Below are 12,726 nucleotides of genomic sequence, written 5' to 3' on the forward strand. Positions count from 1 at the left end.
AGATATATATAAAGATATATATAAATAAAGATATATATATAAAGATATATATATAAAGATACATATTAAGATATATATAAAGATATATATAAATATATATATATAAAGATAGATATATAAAGATAAGATATAAAGATATATATATGTGAAGATATATATTTTCAGAGAAAATCAGACAGTATTTATTAGCCATAAACCTATACTATGAGAAACTTAAGGGAAGTTCTTTGGAGTAAGAAAAATTATACCAGATGAAAAGTTACATCTACGTGACAGAAGGAGGTGTGCCAGGAATGATAAATGTTTTCAACATATGGCTAGGTTTTGGGTGGAAATTTTTGTAGAATTAGTTAACTAGTTCTTTAAAATATCCTTCCTTTTCTCAAAGGGTCTTTTAAATGTAATAAAATATGTCCAGCTCCTTTGAATGTAATCTCATGTAAGACTTCTGTCTGAACCTTTGCCCTGCTCTAAACACTGACATGGAAAGTGAAAATATAAACACATAAAACCTTTGGAACATGTTAGAACTTTCTTGGACAACAGTAGCATTAAGAAATCTGATCTAACATAGGGTGGAATATAACTGACAATTTAAAGGACAGATTTCCTATATCTTATGCCTACAAGCTCCCCTTAATACTCCTGGAGGATTTTAAATTTTGTTTAAAAGGAAAGATCCAATTTATAAGCTATCTATGTTATCTAATTTTAATATAAAGACATAGATTACAATTAAATGAATTTTAAGCCTGGGCATGGTGGCTCATGCCTGTAATCCCATCACTTTGTGAGGCTGAGACTGGCAGATTACCTGAGGTCAGAGTTCGAGACCAACCTGGCCAACATTGTGAAACCCTGTCTCTGCTAAAAATATAAAAGTTAGCCAGGTATGATGGTGGGTGCCTGTTATCCCAGCAGCTCGGGAGGCTGAGACAGGAGAATCGCTTGAACCCAGGATGCAGAGTTTGCAGTGAGCTGAGATCATGCCACTGCACTCCAGCCTGGGTGACAGAGTGAGACGCCGTCTTAAAAAAAAACAAAATGAAATGGATTTTAAGGGATATATCATCCAAACCCTAGTCAATGAAAATCTTGAATGGCTATGTTAATATTAGGTGAAATAGACAACAAGGAATATTACCAGAAATAAGAAGAAATATTTCATAACGATAAAGGAGTAAGTTTATTAAGAAGACTTAAGAATCCTAAGGATGTATGCAGCTAGCATTGAGCTACAATATTTGAAGCAATAATTGGTTGAACCAAAAGAAGAAATAGACAAATCCATAATTAAAGTTGTAGATCCCAACAATCCTCTCTGAGTAATCGATAGACCATGTAAAAAAAAAATTTAATAAGGATACAGAAGTCTTGAAAACACTATTAACCAAGTCAACTGAACTGACATTTGTACATCACACCACTCATCAATAGAAAAATGCTCATTCCTTTGAGTGCACATGAAACATTCACCAGAGTAGATTATATTCTGGGCCTTTAAACAAGTCTCAATATATTTCAAAGGATGGAAATTATACAAAGTATGTTCTTTAACAGAAACCAACTAGAAATCAATACCAGAAAAAATATCTGGAATATATCTTGATAATTGGAAATTGAACAGCATATTTCTAAATCAAATTAACAAATCAGCCAAAGAAGAAACTGAATGTATTTTAAGTGAATGAAAATAAAAGCAATAATATCAAAATTTGTGGTATGCAACTAAGCAATACTTAAACGGGAATTTATATCTTTAACTGTTCATATTAGAGTTCAGCTTTCACTTCAAAAAACTAGAAAAAAAGATTTAAAACCCCAAGTACACAGAAGAAAAGTAATAAAAGAGCAGAAATCAACTACATAGAAAACAGAAAAATGTTAGAAAAAATGACCAGCTGGTTTTTGGAAAAGATCAATAAAATCAATCAAGAGCAGAGATAATGGAAAAAAAAATCTGACACCAAGCAAACATATTAATAATTTGGACAACATAAATAAAACAAAAGTCCTTGAAAGACACAAAGTATTACAGTTCACCAGTTAAGAAATAAGTAACCTGAATACCTGGATGTTGCTGTAATAAATTGAATTCATAGTTTAAAAGCCCAACATATTAAAACTCAAGGCCCAAATTGATTCACTTGATCAATTCTACCCAACATTTATGTAAGAAATAGTACCAATTCTGCACAAAGTTATTAGACAAATAGAAGAGGAGGAAGATATATTTCCAAAGTCCATTTCTTAGGGCAGTATTACCCTCAAATGAAAACCAAACAAAGAAGTTAAAAGAAAATAAAACCACAGATGACATTCCCTCATAACACAGATGAAAAATCCTCAACAAAGTATTAGCAAATTGAGTCCAACAATATATAAAAAGGGGTAATACATCATAGTCGAATAGCTTATCCCAGCATGCAAGGTTGGTTTAACATTTGAAATCGAACAATGTAATTTACCATATTGACAGACTACAACTAAAAAAGCAAAATAACATAATCATCTCAATAAATGCAGAAAAAGCATTTGACAAAATTAAACATACATTCATTATAAAAACTCTGAGCAAACTGGAAATAGACAGGAATATCTTCAACCTGATAGAAGATATCTATTAAAAATACCATAAATATCATACTCAATGGAGAACAATGAAGGCTTTCTCCTTAAGATTAGGGAAAAAAGCAAGGCTGTTCACTCTCACTACTTCTACTGAGCATTATACTGGCAGTTCTCTAGAGTGCAATAAGCTAACCAAAAGCAATAAAAAGTGTCTAGATAGAAAAGAAAGGAAAAACCTATATACACAAGAAATATGATTTTGTAGAAAATTCTAAGAAATATACAGAAAATATCTGCCAGAACAAATAATTACATGTATCAATGCTACAGAAAATAAGGTCAAGATACCCAAATGAATTTTGCATATTAGCAATAAACAATTGGATATTTAAAATATACATGTACTTTTATATGTACAAAGCATCAATTATAGTACATCTTTGGGAATAAATTTACAAAATATGGGCAAAATCTGTATTCTGAAAACTGCAAAACATTGCTGAGAGAAATTAAAGATTAAAACAATTTTCCTTTCAAGGTGTTTACACTCTAATGAAGAAAGCAGGCAATATTTAAGATAAATAGGTTAAAAAATATGCATGTGCCTGGCTTGCTTTAGGATGGACAGAGACTGGCGTGGCTGGAGTGAAGCGGATGGGACTGAGGGGAGAATACTGGGAGATGGATGCAGAGAGCTAAGAGGGAACTAGGTCCAGCAGGGCTGCCTGGTCAGTCAGGACTTTGGCTTTTCCCACAGGTGAGATGGGAAGCTGTGGGAGGGTTTCCCAGGGGGAGCGATGTGATTTGCATATTTGAGAGACGGCCCTGGCTGCCTGGGAAAGCAGGTAGAAGGCCACTGCAATACCTCAGGAAAGAATGCACGTACCTTAGACAAGGGTAATGGTGGTGGGAAAGAGAAGAAATGGTTCCAAACCTGTTTTGAAGATAAACCAGTGGTATTTTTTGACCACCTAGAGGGAAAGAGAAAAGATAGCCAAGCGTTTGACCTAACAACCAAGCTAATGGGGATGCCACTATCTGAGAAGAGGAAAAATGTTACAGGAGCTGGAGGGGTGGGAGTGGAGTAGAAGGGGCTCATCTTATTCCCATTGACTTGAGGTGTCCATTTGACACTCAAGCAGAGATGTCAGGGAGGCAGTTGGCCAGACAAGCCTGAAGTTCAAAGTCAGGTCCAGTGCAGGTTCAGGTGGTCTGGGCTGGAGACATGAATGTTGGAATCCTCAGCCAGACTGTGCATGGCTTTTAGAAACATGAGACTGGATAACACTACCTACAAGTGAGGAGATCCAAGTATCAATCCTTGAGCACTCCAACATTCAGAGCTCAAGAAAACAAGGAGAAGCACAAAATAGCATGAAAAGAACCAGTGAGGGGGGCAGGAGAAAAGCAGGTGATGAGTGTCCAGGAACCCAGGTACAGTCAGGGCTTCGAGGAGTAGAGAGACTGGTCAGCTGTGCCAAGTAAGATGACAGCTGAGAAATTATGACATTTAGCAAAGTGAGTCTCTGATAACCTTGAGAAGAGCAATTGTGGTTGAGTGGTGGGGGTAAGAGCATGACAGGCAGGAGTTTAAGAATGAATAGGAGGAGAAAAATGGAAGCATGGAGAATATTTTCAAGGGGAAATGGATAGACAGTTTTCCAAAGATAAAATCAACATTATCTAAAACGTGCATAGTAAGGATCAAATGTATCCGTAAGCAGGGAAACAAAAACTAAACTACCAATGAGGCATATTTACATCTACAGGAGGGTCAAAATTGAAGAAAAAACACCTTATGCTTCCAGAGGAGGGAAGAAAACATGCATTCATACTTCTGTAGTGGGAGTGCACATTCCAAAAACATTTTTGAAAAACAATTTGGCAATACCTATTTAATTTTAAAACTTGTAAATTGTCCACTTCACCCGTGGATATGTATTCTATACAAAAATATGAAAACCACACATATATCAACAAAGACATAGATTGGGATCTTCATTACAACATTGTTTATAGTAAGAGCTCACTAGAAATGCTTATAATCTATCCTCATTATTCAGAGCTTCTATATTTCCAAATTCACCCATGTGATGAAATGTATCTGTGAGCCCCGAGGTGATAATCACAGCACTTTTGCCGTTGTTCTCAGGCATAGTCGCAAAAGATTTGAGTTGTCCAATGTTGGCATTCCCAGCTGCAGCTGAACAAAGCACTATTCTGCTTTCTCGTTTCAACTTTCATACTGTGAACAACTGTCCTTTTCTGTTGTTCTATTTGGTGCTCCATTTGTTTGCATGTTTGTACCTTACGCTGGTGATCTCACTGTTGAGAATGGGTCCCAGGCATAGTGCTGAAGTACTGTATAGTGTCACTAAGGGCAAGAAGGCTGTGAACACCTTATGGAGAAAATGCGTCTTTGAGATAAGCTTTGCTTAGGCACAACTCTTGTGTTGTTGGCCGTGAGTCCAATGTTTATGAATCAACAATATATATTCGATAAGGTGTCCTTAAAAAGAAAGACACATAAAACAAGGTTATCTATTGGTCATTTGACTAAAATGTTGTGACCAGAGGTTCAAAGGAACCTAACGAACGTTGAGTCTCTCGTAGAAGCAATGGTATCCACTAGTTGCACATGAACTAGTGTTCGCGATGACTTTATAGAACAAAACTACCATAAATAACAGGAATGGATTGTCTCTTTTTGTTGAGAATTGAGTGAGTAAATTAAAGTATATCCCAAGGTGTGCACCATGTGATATTATGAACTCTTTAAAGATCACTACTCAATCAAAGGAACCCAAGTCCTTGGAGTCATTTCCTTAAGGTACTGTTGCATGAGAAAACTAAGGTGCAGAGGAGCATAATGTGATGTCACTTCTTTTTTTTTTTTTTCTTTTGGAGATGGAGTCTCACTCTTGTCGCCCAGGCTAGAGTGCAATGGCGTGATCTCGGTCCGCCACAACCTCTGCCGTCCAGGTTCAAGCGATTCTCCTGCCTCAGCCTCCTGAGTAGCTGGGATTACAGGCACGCACCACCATGCCCGACTAATTTTGTATTTTTAGTGGAGACGGAGTTTCTCCATATTGGTCAGGCTGGTCTCGAACTCCCGACCTCAGGTGATCCACCTGCCTCAGCCTCCCAAAGTGCTGGGATTACAGGCGTGAGCCACCGCGCCCAGCCAATGTGATGTCATTTCTAACCTCTGTCATCTCTGTGATTTCATGTGGTTGCCTGAGCATGCGTAGAATGATGTCCACCAGGTCAGCAATGTGGGCTCTGGGGGGTGGGTGTGGCTATCTGTGGAGCAATGTGCTTGCAGTGCAGAGGGCAGGGGCAATTAAAAGAAAACAGCACAGTTGATGGTATCATTTATGTGGGATGATGTTTGTACTATGAAGACATTTGAAGGAAAAAGTCATAGTTAGTCTTCTATGTACTGACTTGTAGAGATGCCCATGTTGGAAAAAGAGCAAGTTGCAAAATAATGTGTACAATGTGATTCTAGTCTAGTAACGACTCTGCTTATTACATGCTTCTTAGAATTCGTGAGAAAAAGGTTTCTAAACATATCAAGAGGTTGAGAGTCTTGTAGAAAAGTTTGCTTTTTAACGCTTATTTCTTTCTTTTTCTTTTCTTTCTCTCTCTTTTTTTTTTTTTTTTCTGAGATGGAATTTCATTCTTGTTGCCCAGGCTAGAGTGCAATGGCCCAATCTTGGCTAACTGCAACCTCTGCCTCCCAGGTTCAAGCAATTCTCATGCCTCAGCCTCCCAAGTATCTGGGACTACAGGCATGCACCACCACACCTGGCTAATTTTGTATTTTTTTCTTTTTTTAGTAGAGATGGGGTTTCACCATGTTGGCCAGGCTGGTCTTGAACTCCTGACCTCAGGTGATCCACCCACCTCGGCCTCCCAAAGTGCTGGGATTACAGGCGTGAGCCACTGCACCCAGCCTTTAATGCTTATTTATATTGGCTTGCCTCAGTAAGTCCAATAAGTATGTTTTGTTGAAATTTGAAAAAAAATACAAATAAAATGTGAAAAACATCAATTAGCTAAATATTATTCAGCTAACAAAGAAAGGATATAGCCAATTTATAGCTAATTAATTTTGAAAATGGCACCAGCAGATACAATTTTATTATAAGATTCTGACTTGTTATATGTAATGCTTTAAAATTCTTTATCTATTTTTTCTTTTAGGAATCATTAAGAGCCGTCAGATATGAAATATCTCCAGATAGAGAGTATGCACTTTTTTCATACAATGTGGAACCTGTGAGTATTATCCTTTTCTGCCACAAAAGAATTGTTTCTTTATTCTAATATCTCAATAAGTGTATTTCGTTGACTCTTCTATACTTAGTGATCTTTGAATCCAGAAATATTTTGTACATCCTGGAAGTCTCTTTTGCATATCATACTGCCACCTAGGAGAGAGGAAAGGTATAAATATCTGCTTGGCAGGGGAAAAAAGTCACATATTTTAGAGGCTCTTTCATAGACTTTTCTTAGGAAGATGGTGAGAACTTGTCTCTTCATAGATACGAATCTTGCCCTTTTGTGCAATTATTTTTCTGGCTGTTTTCTCAATGAAATAATAGATTTTATCCTAAGAACAAAAAGCAACTGCCAGGTTCTCCTTAAACTGAAATAATATGTTAATTATCTCCTGGTCCTCATAGTGTTCTAGTGAAGAGCTGAAGCTATATCACTTCCATTATTTAAATGCCTATTTTTAGCACTTCCTGTATGTATGAGCCTCCCATAAAATTTCACCAGAATTTTCTGTAAAATCTCACTGTGTTTTAGTAGCAGTCTAAAACTTCCTAAGCCAGGATCTTCCTTCTTCTTGTTTTTTCATTTAACATGCTGGTATTTCAAATTTCATTATGGCTCTTTAATTTTAAAGAAGCTGGAAGGTGAAGTTTATTTGTATAAGTGGAGAAGATGTTCAGTTTACAAGAGATAAGCAACTTTAGAAACGTATGTTTTAAGAACTTTCCTCTCTGGCAAATAAAATATAGAGTCTACCACTGCCTCCCTGGCATTTCTGAGACCATTTGAAATAGAGTTTCCTGGTGCTTCTGTGAGCTATAATGACTCCTGCATTTTAATTCAGGTCAGAATGGCTCCATGGTGAGTTTGAGAGAATCATTTCTGGTGTGAGACAGTCAAGCTTTTTGGTTTATATCCGCTGGGAAAGCTGGGGTATTGGTTTGTATGAAGATGCAAGTTCAATTCTGAATTCTTAAACTTTCTTTTAGAAGTTGATTGGACAACTAGATTACTGGAGATTTCAACTTTATTCTTCCAACTGTAGATTTTTTGGACTCTGTTTCAGTCTTCCATTTTTCCATTTTTAAACATCCATTTTATAAAGGTTTTCATTTTTTCCATCCAAATTCTTTGAAACAATGGGGCATCTTTATCTCTTTGATTGGGATCAGTTGGTGAACTTGACATTCTGAAAGGCTTGGGACTCTGCATTACCTAGACACAGCCTTACACTTGCCTCTTTCAGCCTCAGGCACCTGGGTGCGATGTTCACAGATCATAGACTATTTCAGCTTCCTTCATCACCCTTGAAAACCACCAAAAATATAATCTCCACACCTGTATAAAAGAAAAATGTTAGCAGATATTTGAAAGTCTTACATGGATTGTTCTGGGTTGCCCCAGGAGGCACAGCTAACACCTGAGTGAGAAATGCCTAGAAACACAAATTGATTTCAGGTTATCTTCCTAGAGAATCTTTAATCATCGGAGCACCCCAACAGTGGGATGGAGGTAATGAGCATTCCGCTCCCAGATGCCTCAAAACAAAGTGAGGTATCTGTTCTCCGGAATGTGACAGAGGGGTTCCCACACCCGTGTGATTGGAAGAGGCATTCTCTCGTCAGTGGTGCTGTAGTTCTGTGCATGAAACAATTCTCCACCACTTTTCTGTGCTTCCCAACGCTCTGTTTGAAAGAGTGCCCTGGGATCCCATTGAACCAGAAACCATTTTGATAAAGACCATGTTGCTAAAGATGAGTCTTCACCATGTGGAGCACTGGCTGTAAACAGGAACCTTGAAATAACCCTTTCTCACTGGAAAGCATCTGTTGGTGTTTGGAGTGAGATTCTTCGGTTTGTCTTCTCAACGGAAGGAAAACCTAGAAAGTTTGAAGTGTATTTAGAGAGCTATAAAAATGATAAAATATTGAAAATGTGAAAAAGTCTATAGAAACAGATACTTTTAACTTGAATAAAATAAGTAATTCTTAATAGTTTTCAGTACCGAGCAGTTACTGTATACATGACTATTCAAGCAAGGATTCTCTGCTCTTCTGGAGGAAAAATTATAAGGGAAATTATAACCTATAGGTTATAAGCAGTGTGTCTTCTCTCTGAACCCCTTAGCGCTATACCAAGATACGATCCAAGTTCTTGAAATTCTATCAAATCCACAAAATATGTAATAAAAGGAAAATACCTCAGTTGTGAAATATCCTAATAACGTTCCATGTTTATTCTAGAAATGTGAGATCATGCTAATTAGCATACTTTTTCCTACTAAACTCTTCTAATATTACTAAATGTGTAGCTTGGCTAGCATCTTTGAACATACACAAGTTAGGTCATCTTAACTATGCCAACCGTATGTTTTTCTGAGAGCTTCAAAAGTAGCCTTTAAAAAGGTGTTTCAAATATCAATTATCAAGTAAATTCGAGAAACAGCAAACCCAGGTTTCCATTTTCTCAAGCCTCAGACACCTATAGGTTATAAGTAGTGTGTCTGGAATGTGGAAAATAGTAAACAGCAGTGTGTTTGTATTTATGTGGCACCAGCATTATCATTTGCAATGTGTGCCTATTTACACCATCTTATTTTATCTCAAAAGATCATTCCTGCTCCAAAGAGACAACATTTGCTAAATGAGTTTTATTTTATTTTATATATAAAATTTCATAAAATTTCTCAGTGTACAGTTTCTGAATATTCTCTTGAAACTAAGTTAGACATTGGAGAAATAGCAATTTTTTATTTTTAATTTGAAAACTGTATTAACTATACTAATTAAGCAAAATTGCCTTAAAACAAATGTATCTAATTAGAGCAGCCATGCTTTTTTATATTAAGATATATTTGACAAATATGAAACATTTCCAAATCTCTTTGGGGAGAGGGAAAAAGAATGTAAAATGCATTATCTAAGATCATTTAAAAATATTAATACTTTTTCCTACTAAACTATTTTAATATTATGAAATGTATAGCTTGGCTAGCATCCTTGAACATACACAAATTAGCTCATCTTAACTATGCCAACCCTATGTATTATTGAGGGCCTCAAAAGTAGCCTAGTATTAATATCTTAGATCATTTAAAAATATTAATTTCAAAGAACTAAGAGGAAAATGTTCTTCCTTAAAGAATCATTTCTGAAAGAGTCACTGAAGATTTGTGAGGAATTTCATTGCAATATTTAAAGGAGTTAGTTGAGATGATTGTTCTTAGTTGGATATTGCCAGTGGAAAATCAGTCTGGTCCAAATGAAATTCTGTCCAAAATCTGGTCAGATGTCAAGATTTTTTCCCTGAAATCCCAATCACACAGTCATTCAGTCAGTAAAATGTGTTGATACACTGATCTGTTTATAAACTGTTCATTTAACTGAAATAGATAAACCAATCCGTTTTAGTTACTTGTCACTGCATAGCAAATTATCCCCAAACATAGCAGCTTAAGACAAAACAACACGTATCATCCCAGTTTCTGCTGGTCAGAAATCTGGGCTCAAGTTAGCAGGATCCTTGCACTCCAGGTTTTCTATAAAGATGACATCTTTATAGATGACATAAAGATGTCAAGGTGACATCCAGGCTGCAGTTGCATCTGAGAGCTCACCTGGGGAAGGGTCTGCTTCCAAGCTCACGGCTTGGGTGTTGACAGGGCCCAAATGCCATCCTTAGAGATGGGTTCTGCTCAGTCCTGAGAGAAGATAGTTGGCTGCTGAGCTTTTCATGGCAGGAATTGGAAGCAGTTTTCATATTTGATAAATTTCTACTCTTTTCCTGCCATTGTGGTGAGTTGATAGAGCCCGTTTTGTTCTCTAAGGGACTGTGAAATGTATAATTCATAGAAAGCTTGAAGAACACCCTGATGTGGATGATCCTGATCAAACCCGCTTGGTGAGGTGAACCCCAACTACATCCCAGAAACTTCTATGCACCCATCTGGTCGAGTTACCCATTTATCTGTATCTTAATTTTAAAAAATAACTTGAGACTTTATAAACGTAATATAAGGGATTGGGCTATAAATTATTGAACCCATATTGTGGACTAAATTATAACTGCTGCAAATCAATTCAGGTAATTCTGAGTATATGAGTTTCTTTTTTTTCCTTTTTTTTTTTTTTTTTGGCGGTGTCTCACTCTGTTGTCCAGGCTGGAGTGTGGTGGCCTGATCTCAACTCACTGCAACCTCCCCTTCCTAGGTTCAAGAGATTCTCCCACCTCAGCCTTCTCAGTAGCTTGGATTACAGGCACCCACCACCACGCATGGCTAATTTTTTTTTGAGACAGAGTCTCACTCTGTCCCCCAGGCTGGAGTGCAGTGGCACAATCTCAGTTCACTGCAACCTCCACCTCCCAGGTTCAGGCGATTCTCCTGCCTCAGCCTCCTGAGTAGCTGGGATTACAGGCGTGCACCACCACATCCAGCTAATTTTTGTATTTTTGGTATAGACAGGGTTTCACCATGTTGGTCAGGCTGGTCTCAAACTCCTTACCTCATTTGATCCACATTTGATGCACTCCCAAAATGCTGCGATTACAGGGGTGAGCCACCACACCCGGCCAATTCTGAGTATATGAGTTTCTATGTTGCAAGAAATATAGCTATTGTTATAATATGGTTCTGATGTTTACTGCCATCCCTTCTTCATTACAAGAAGGGATGAAATCTTTGTCCTGGAGTGGCTAAGGGAATTGTGTTTCTTGATTCTCATGCTCTTGAACTGGTTCTTTCTGCACTGTCTACAGAGCCTTTCCTGGGCCCACCTCTGGGAACCAGTTGATCCAAGCGTTTTCTGCTGGACGAAGGCCTTGCACATTCTCATGTGTCAGGGCTGCTATCAGAATTGCAGGGAGCTCTCTGTCTCCCTCTGCAGTGGCCTCAGAGGGCAAACCAAAGAGCAGGGCCTGTGTGTGCCATTTCTACGGCGCCTGCTGCCCTTTCTGCATCAGCCCAGTAGCTGCTGCGGCAGCAGGAGGTGAATCTCACCTTCAGCAGGTTCTCCCTCTGAGAAGGCGATGAACGAACAGCCTGTCCACCACCCACCGAGACCAGAAGCTGCCCCTGCACTGCCTGGAAGTGCATCCTGCACCCATCAGCATCACTCCAAGCCCTTTTATCCCTGGATGAATTCCTGTGTCTCAATCCCAACCATCTTTCCTTTGCAACCGAATTTATAAATAATGGTCCAGATTGTTTTGTCAGCATCCTGCCTGACATGTTACTGTTAGCCGATATAAGGCCAACTTCTCTGTGACTCTTACTACATGAGATTATCAAAAATGGTCATCACTGATTTTTGAAATGTGTTTTCACATAGCTCTTAGCACAATGCATGCAGTTTCATAATACTGTGAAAATCAAATAATACATCCACGTTCTTGGGAAACTGTTTAAAGGCGAAGCCTGTCTAAGCAGCGTAAGATAATGCTGATGTGGGCTCCTGTCCCTCGTAGACTGCTGCCTCCTGTTGTGAATCTGATCAGCAGCCTCAGAGGACAGAGATTGTTTCTGTTGTGGAAGGCCACTGGCTGTTCTTAGTTTCCATCTGTTTTTGAAATTATAGATTTTTAGGGTGTTTTGTTGTTGTTGTTGTTGTATTGTTTTGACACAGAACTGGCTCAAAACTAACAATTATTTTCTTGTTTTTTATTTTTATTTATATTTTTACTCAGGTTTTGGAGCTAAATGTAAAAGCACAAACTTAGGCATAGAAAAGATGTAGCCCAAACAATGGTTCTTTTCTCAACAAAATGCAAACTTCGTTAAGGTGATGCTGTGCGTGTGTGTGTGCGTGTGTGTGTGTGTGTGCGTGGGTGTGTGTGTGCGTGTGTGTGCGCGTGTGTGTGTGTGCGTGTGTGTGT

General features: G+C 37.9%; 1 protein-coding gene across 5 annotated transcripts in view; it reads left to right on the plus strand.

The window, feature by feature from the left end:
• DPP6 (dipeptidyl peptidase like 6) overlaps positions 1-12,726 on the plus strand; it is a 1,054,804-nt gene that overhangs the window by 700,774 nt on the left and 341,304 nt on the right. For all 5 annotated transcript variants that reach the window (XM_032753183.2, XM_032753184.2, XM_032762299.2 and 2 more), the window contains exon 5: positions 6,781-6,855. In XM_032753183.2, the coding sequence (XP_032609074.1) occupies positions 6,781-6,855 (75 nt within the window). The remainder of the gene's footprint in view (positions 1-6,780; positions 6,856-12,726) is intronic.

The sequence above is a fragment of the Hylobates moloch genome, unplaced genomic scaffold (assembly GCF_009828535.3).
Source record: "Hylobates moloch isolate HMO894 unplaced genomic scaffold, HMol_V3 SCAFFOLD_1, whole genome shotgun sequence".
Taxonomy (NCBI): Eukaryota; Metazoa; Chordata; class Mammalia; order Primates; family Hylobatidae; genus Hylobates; species Hylobates moloch.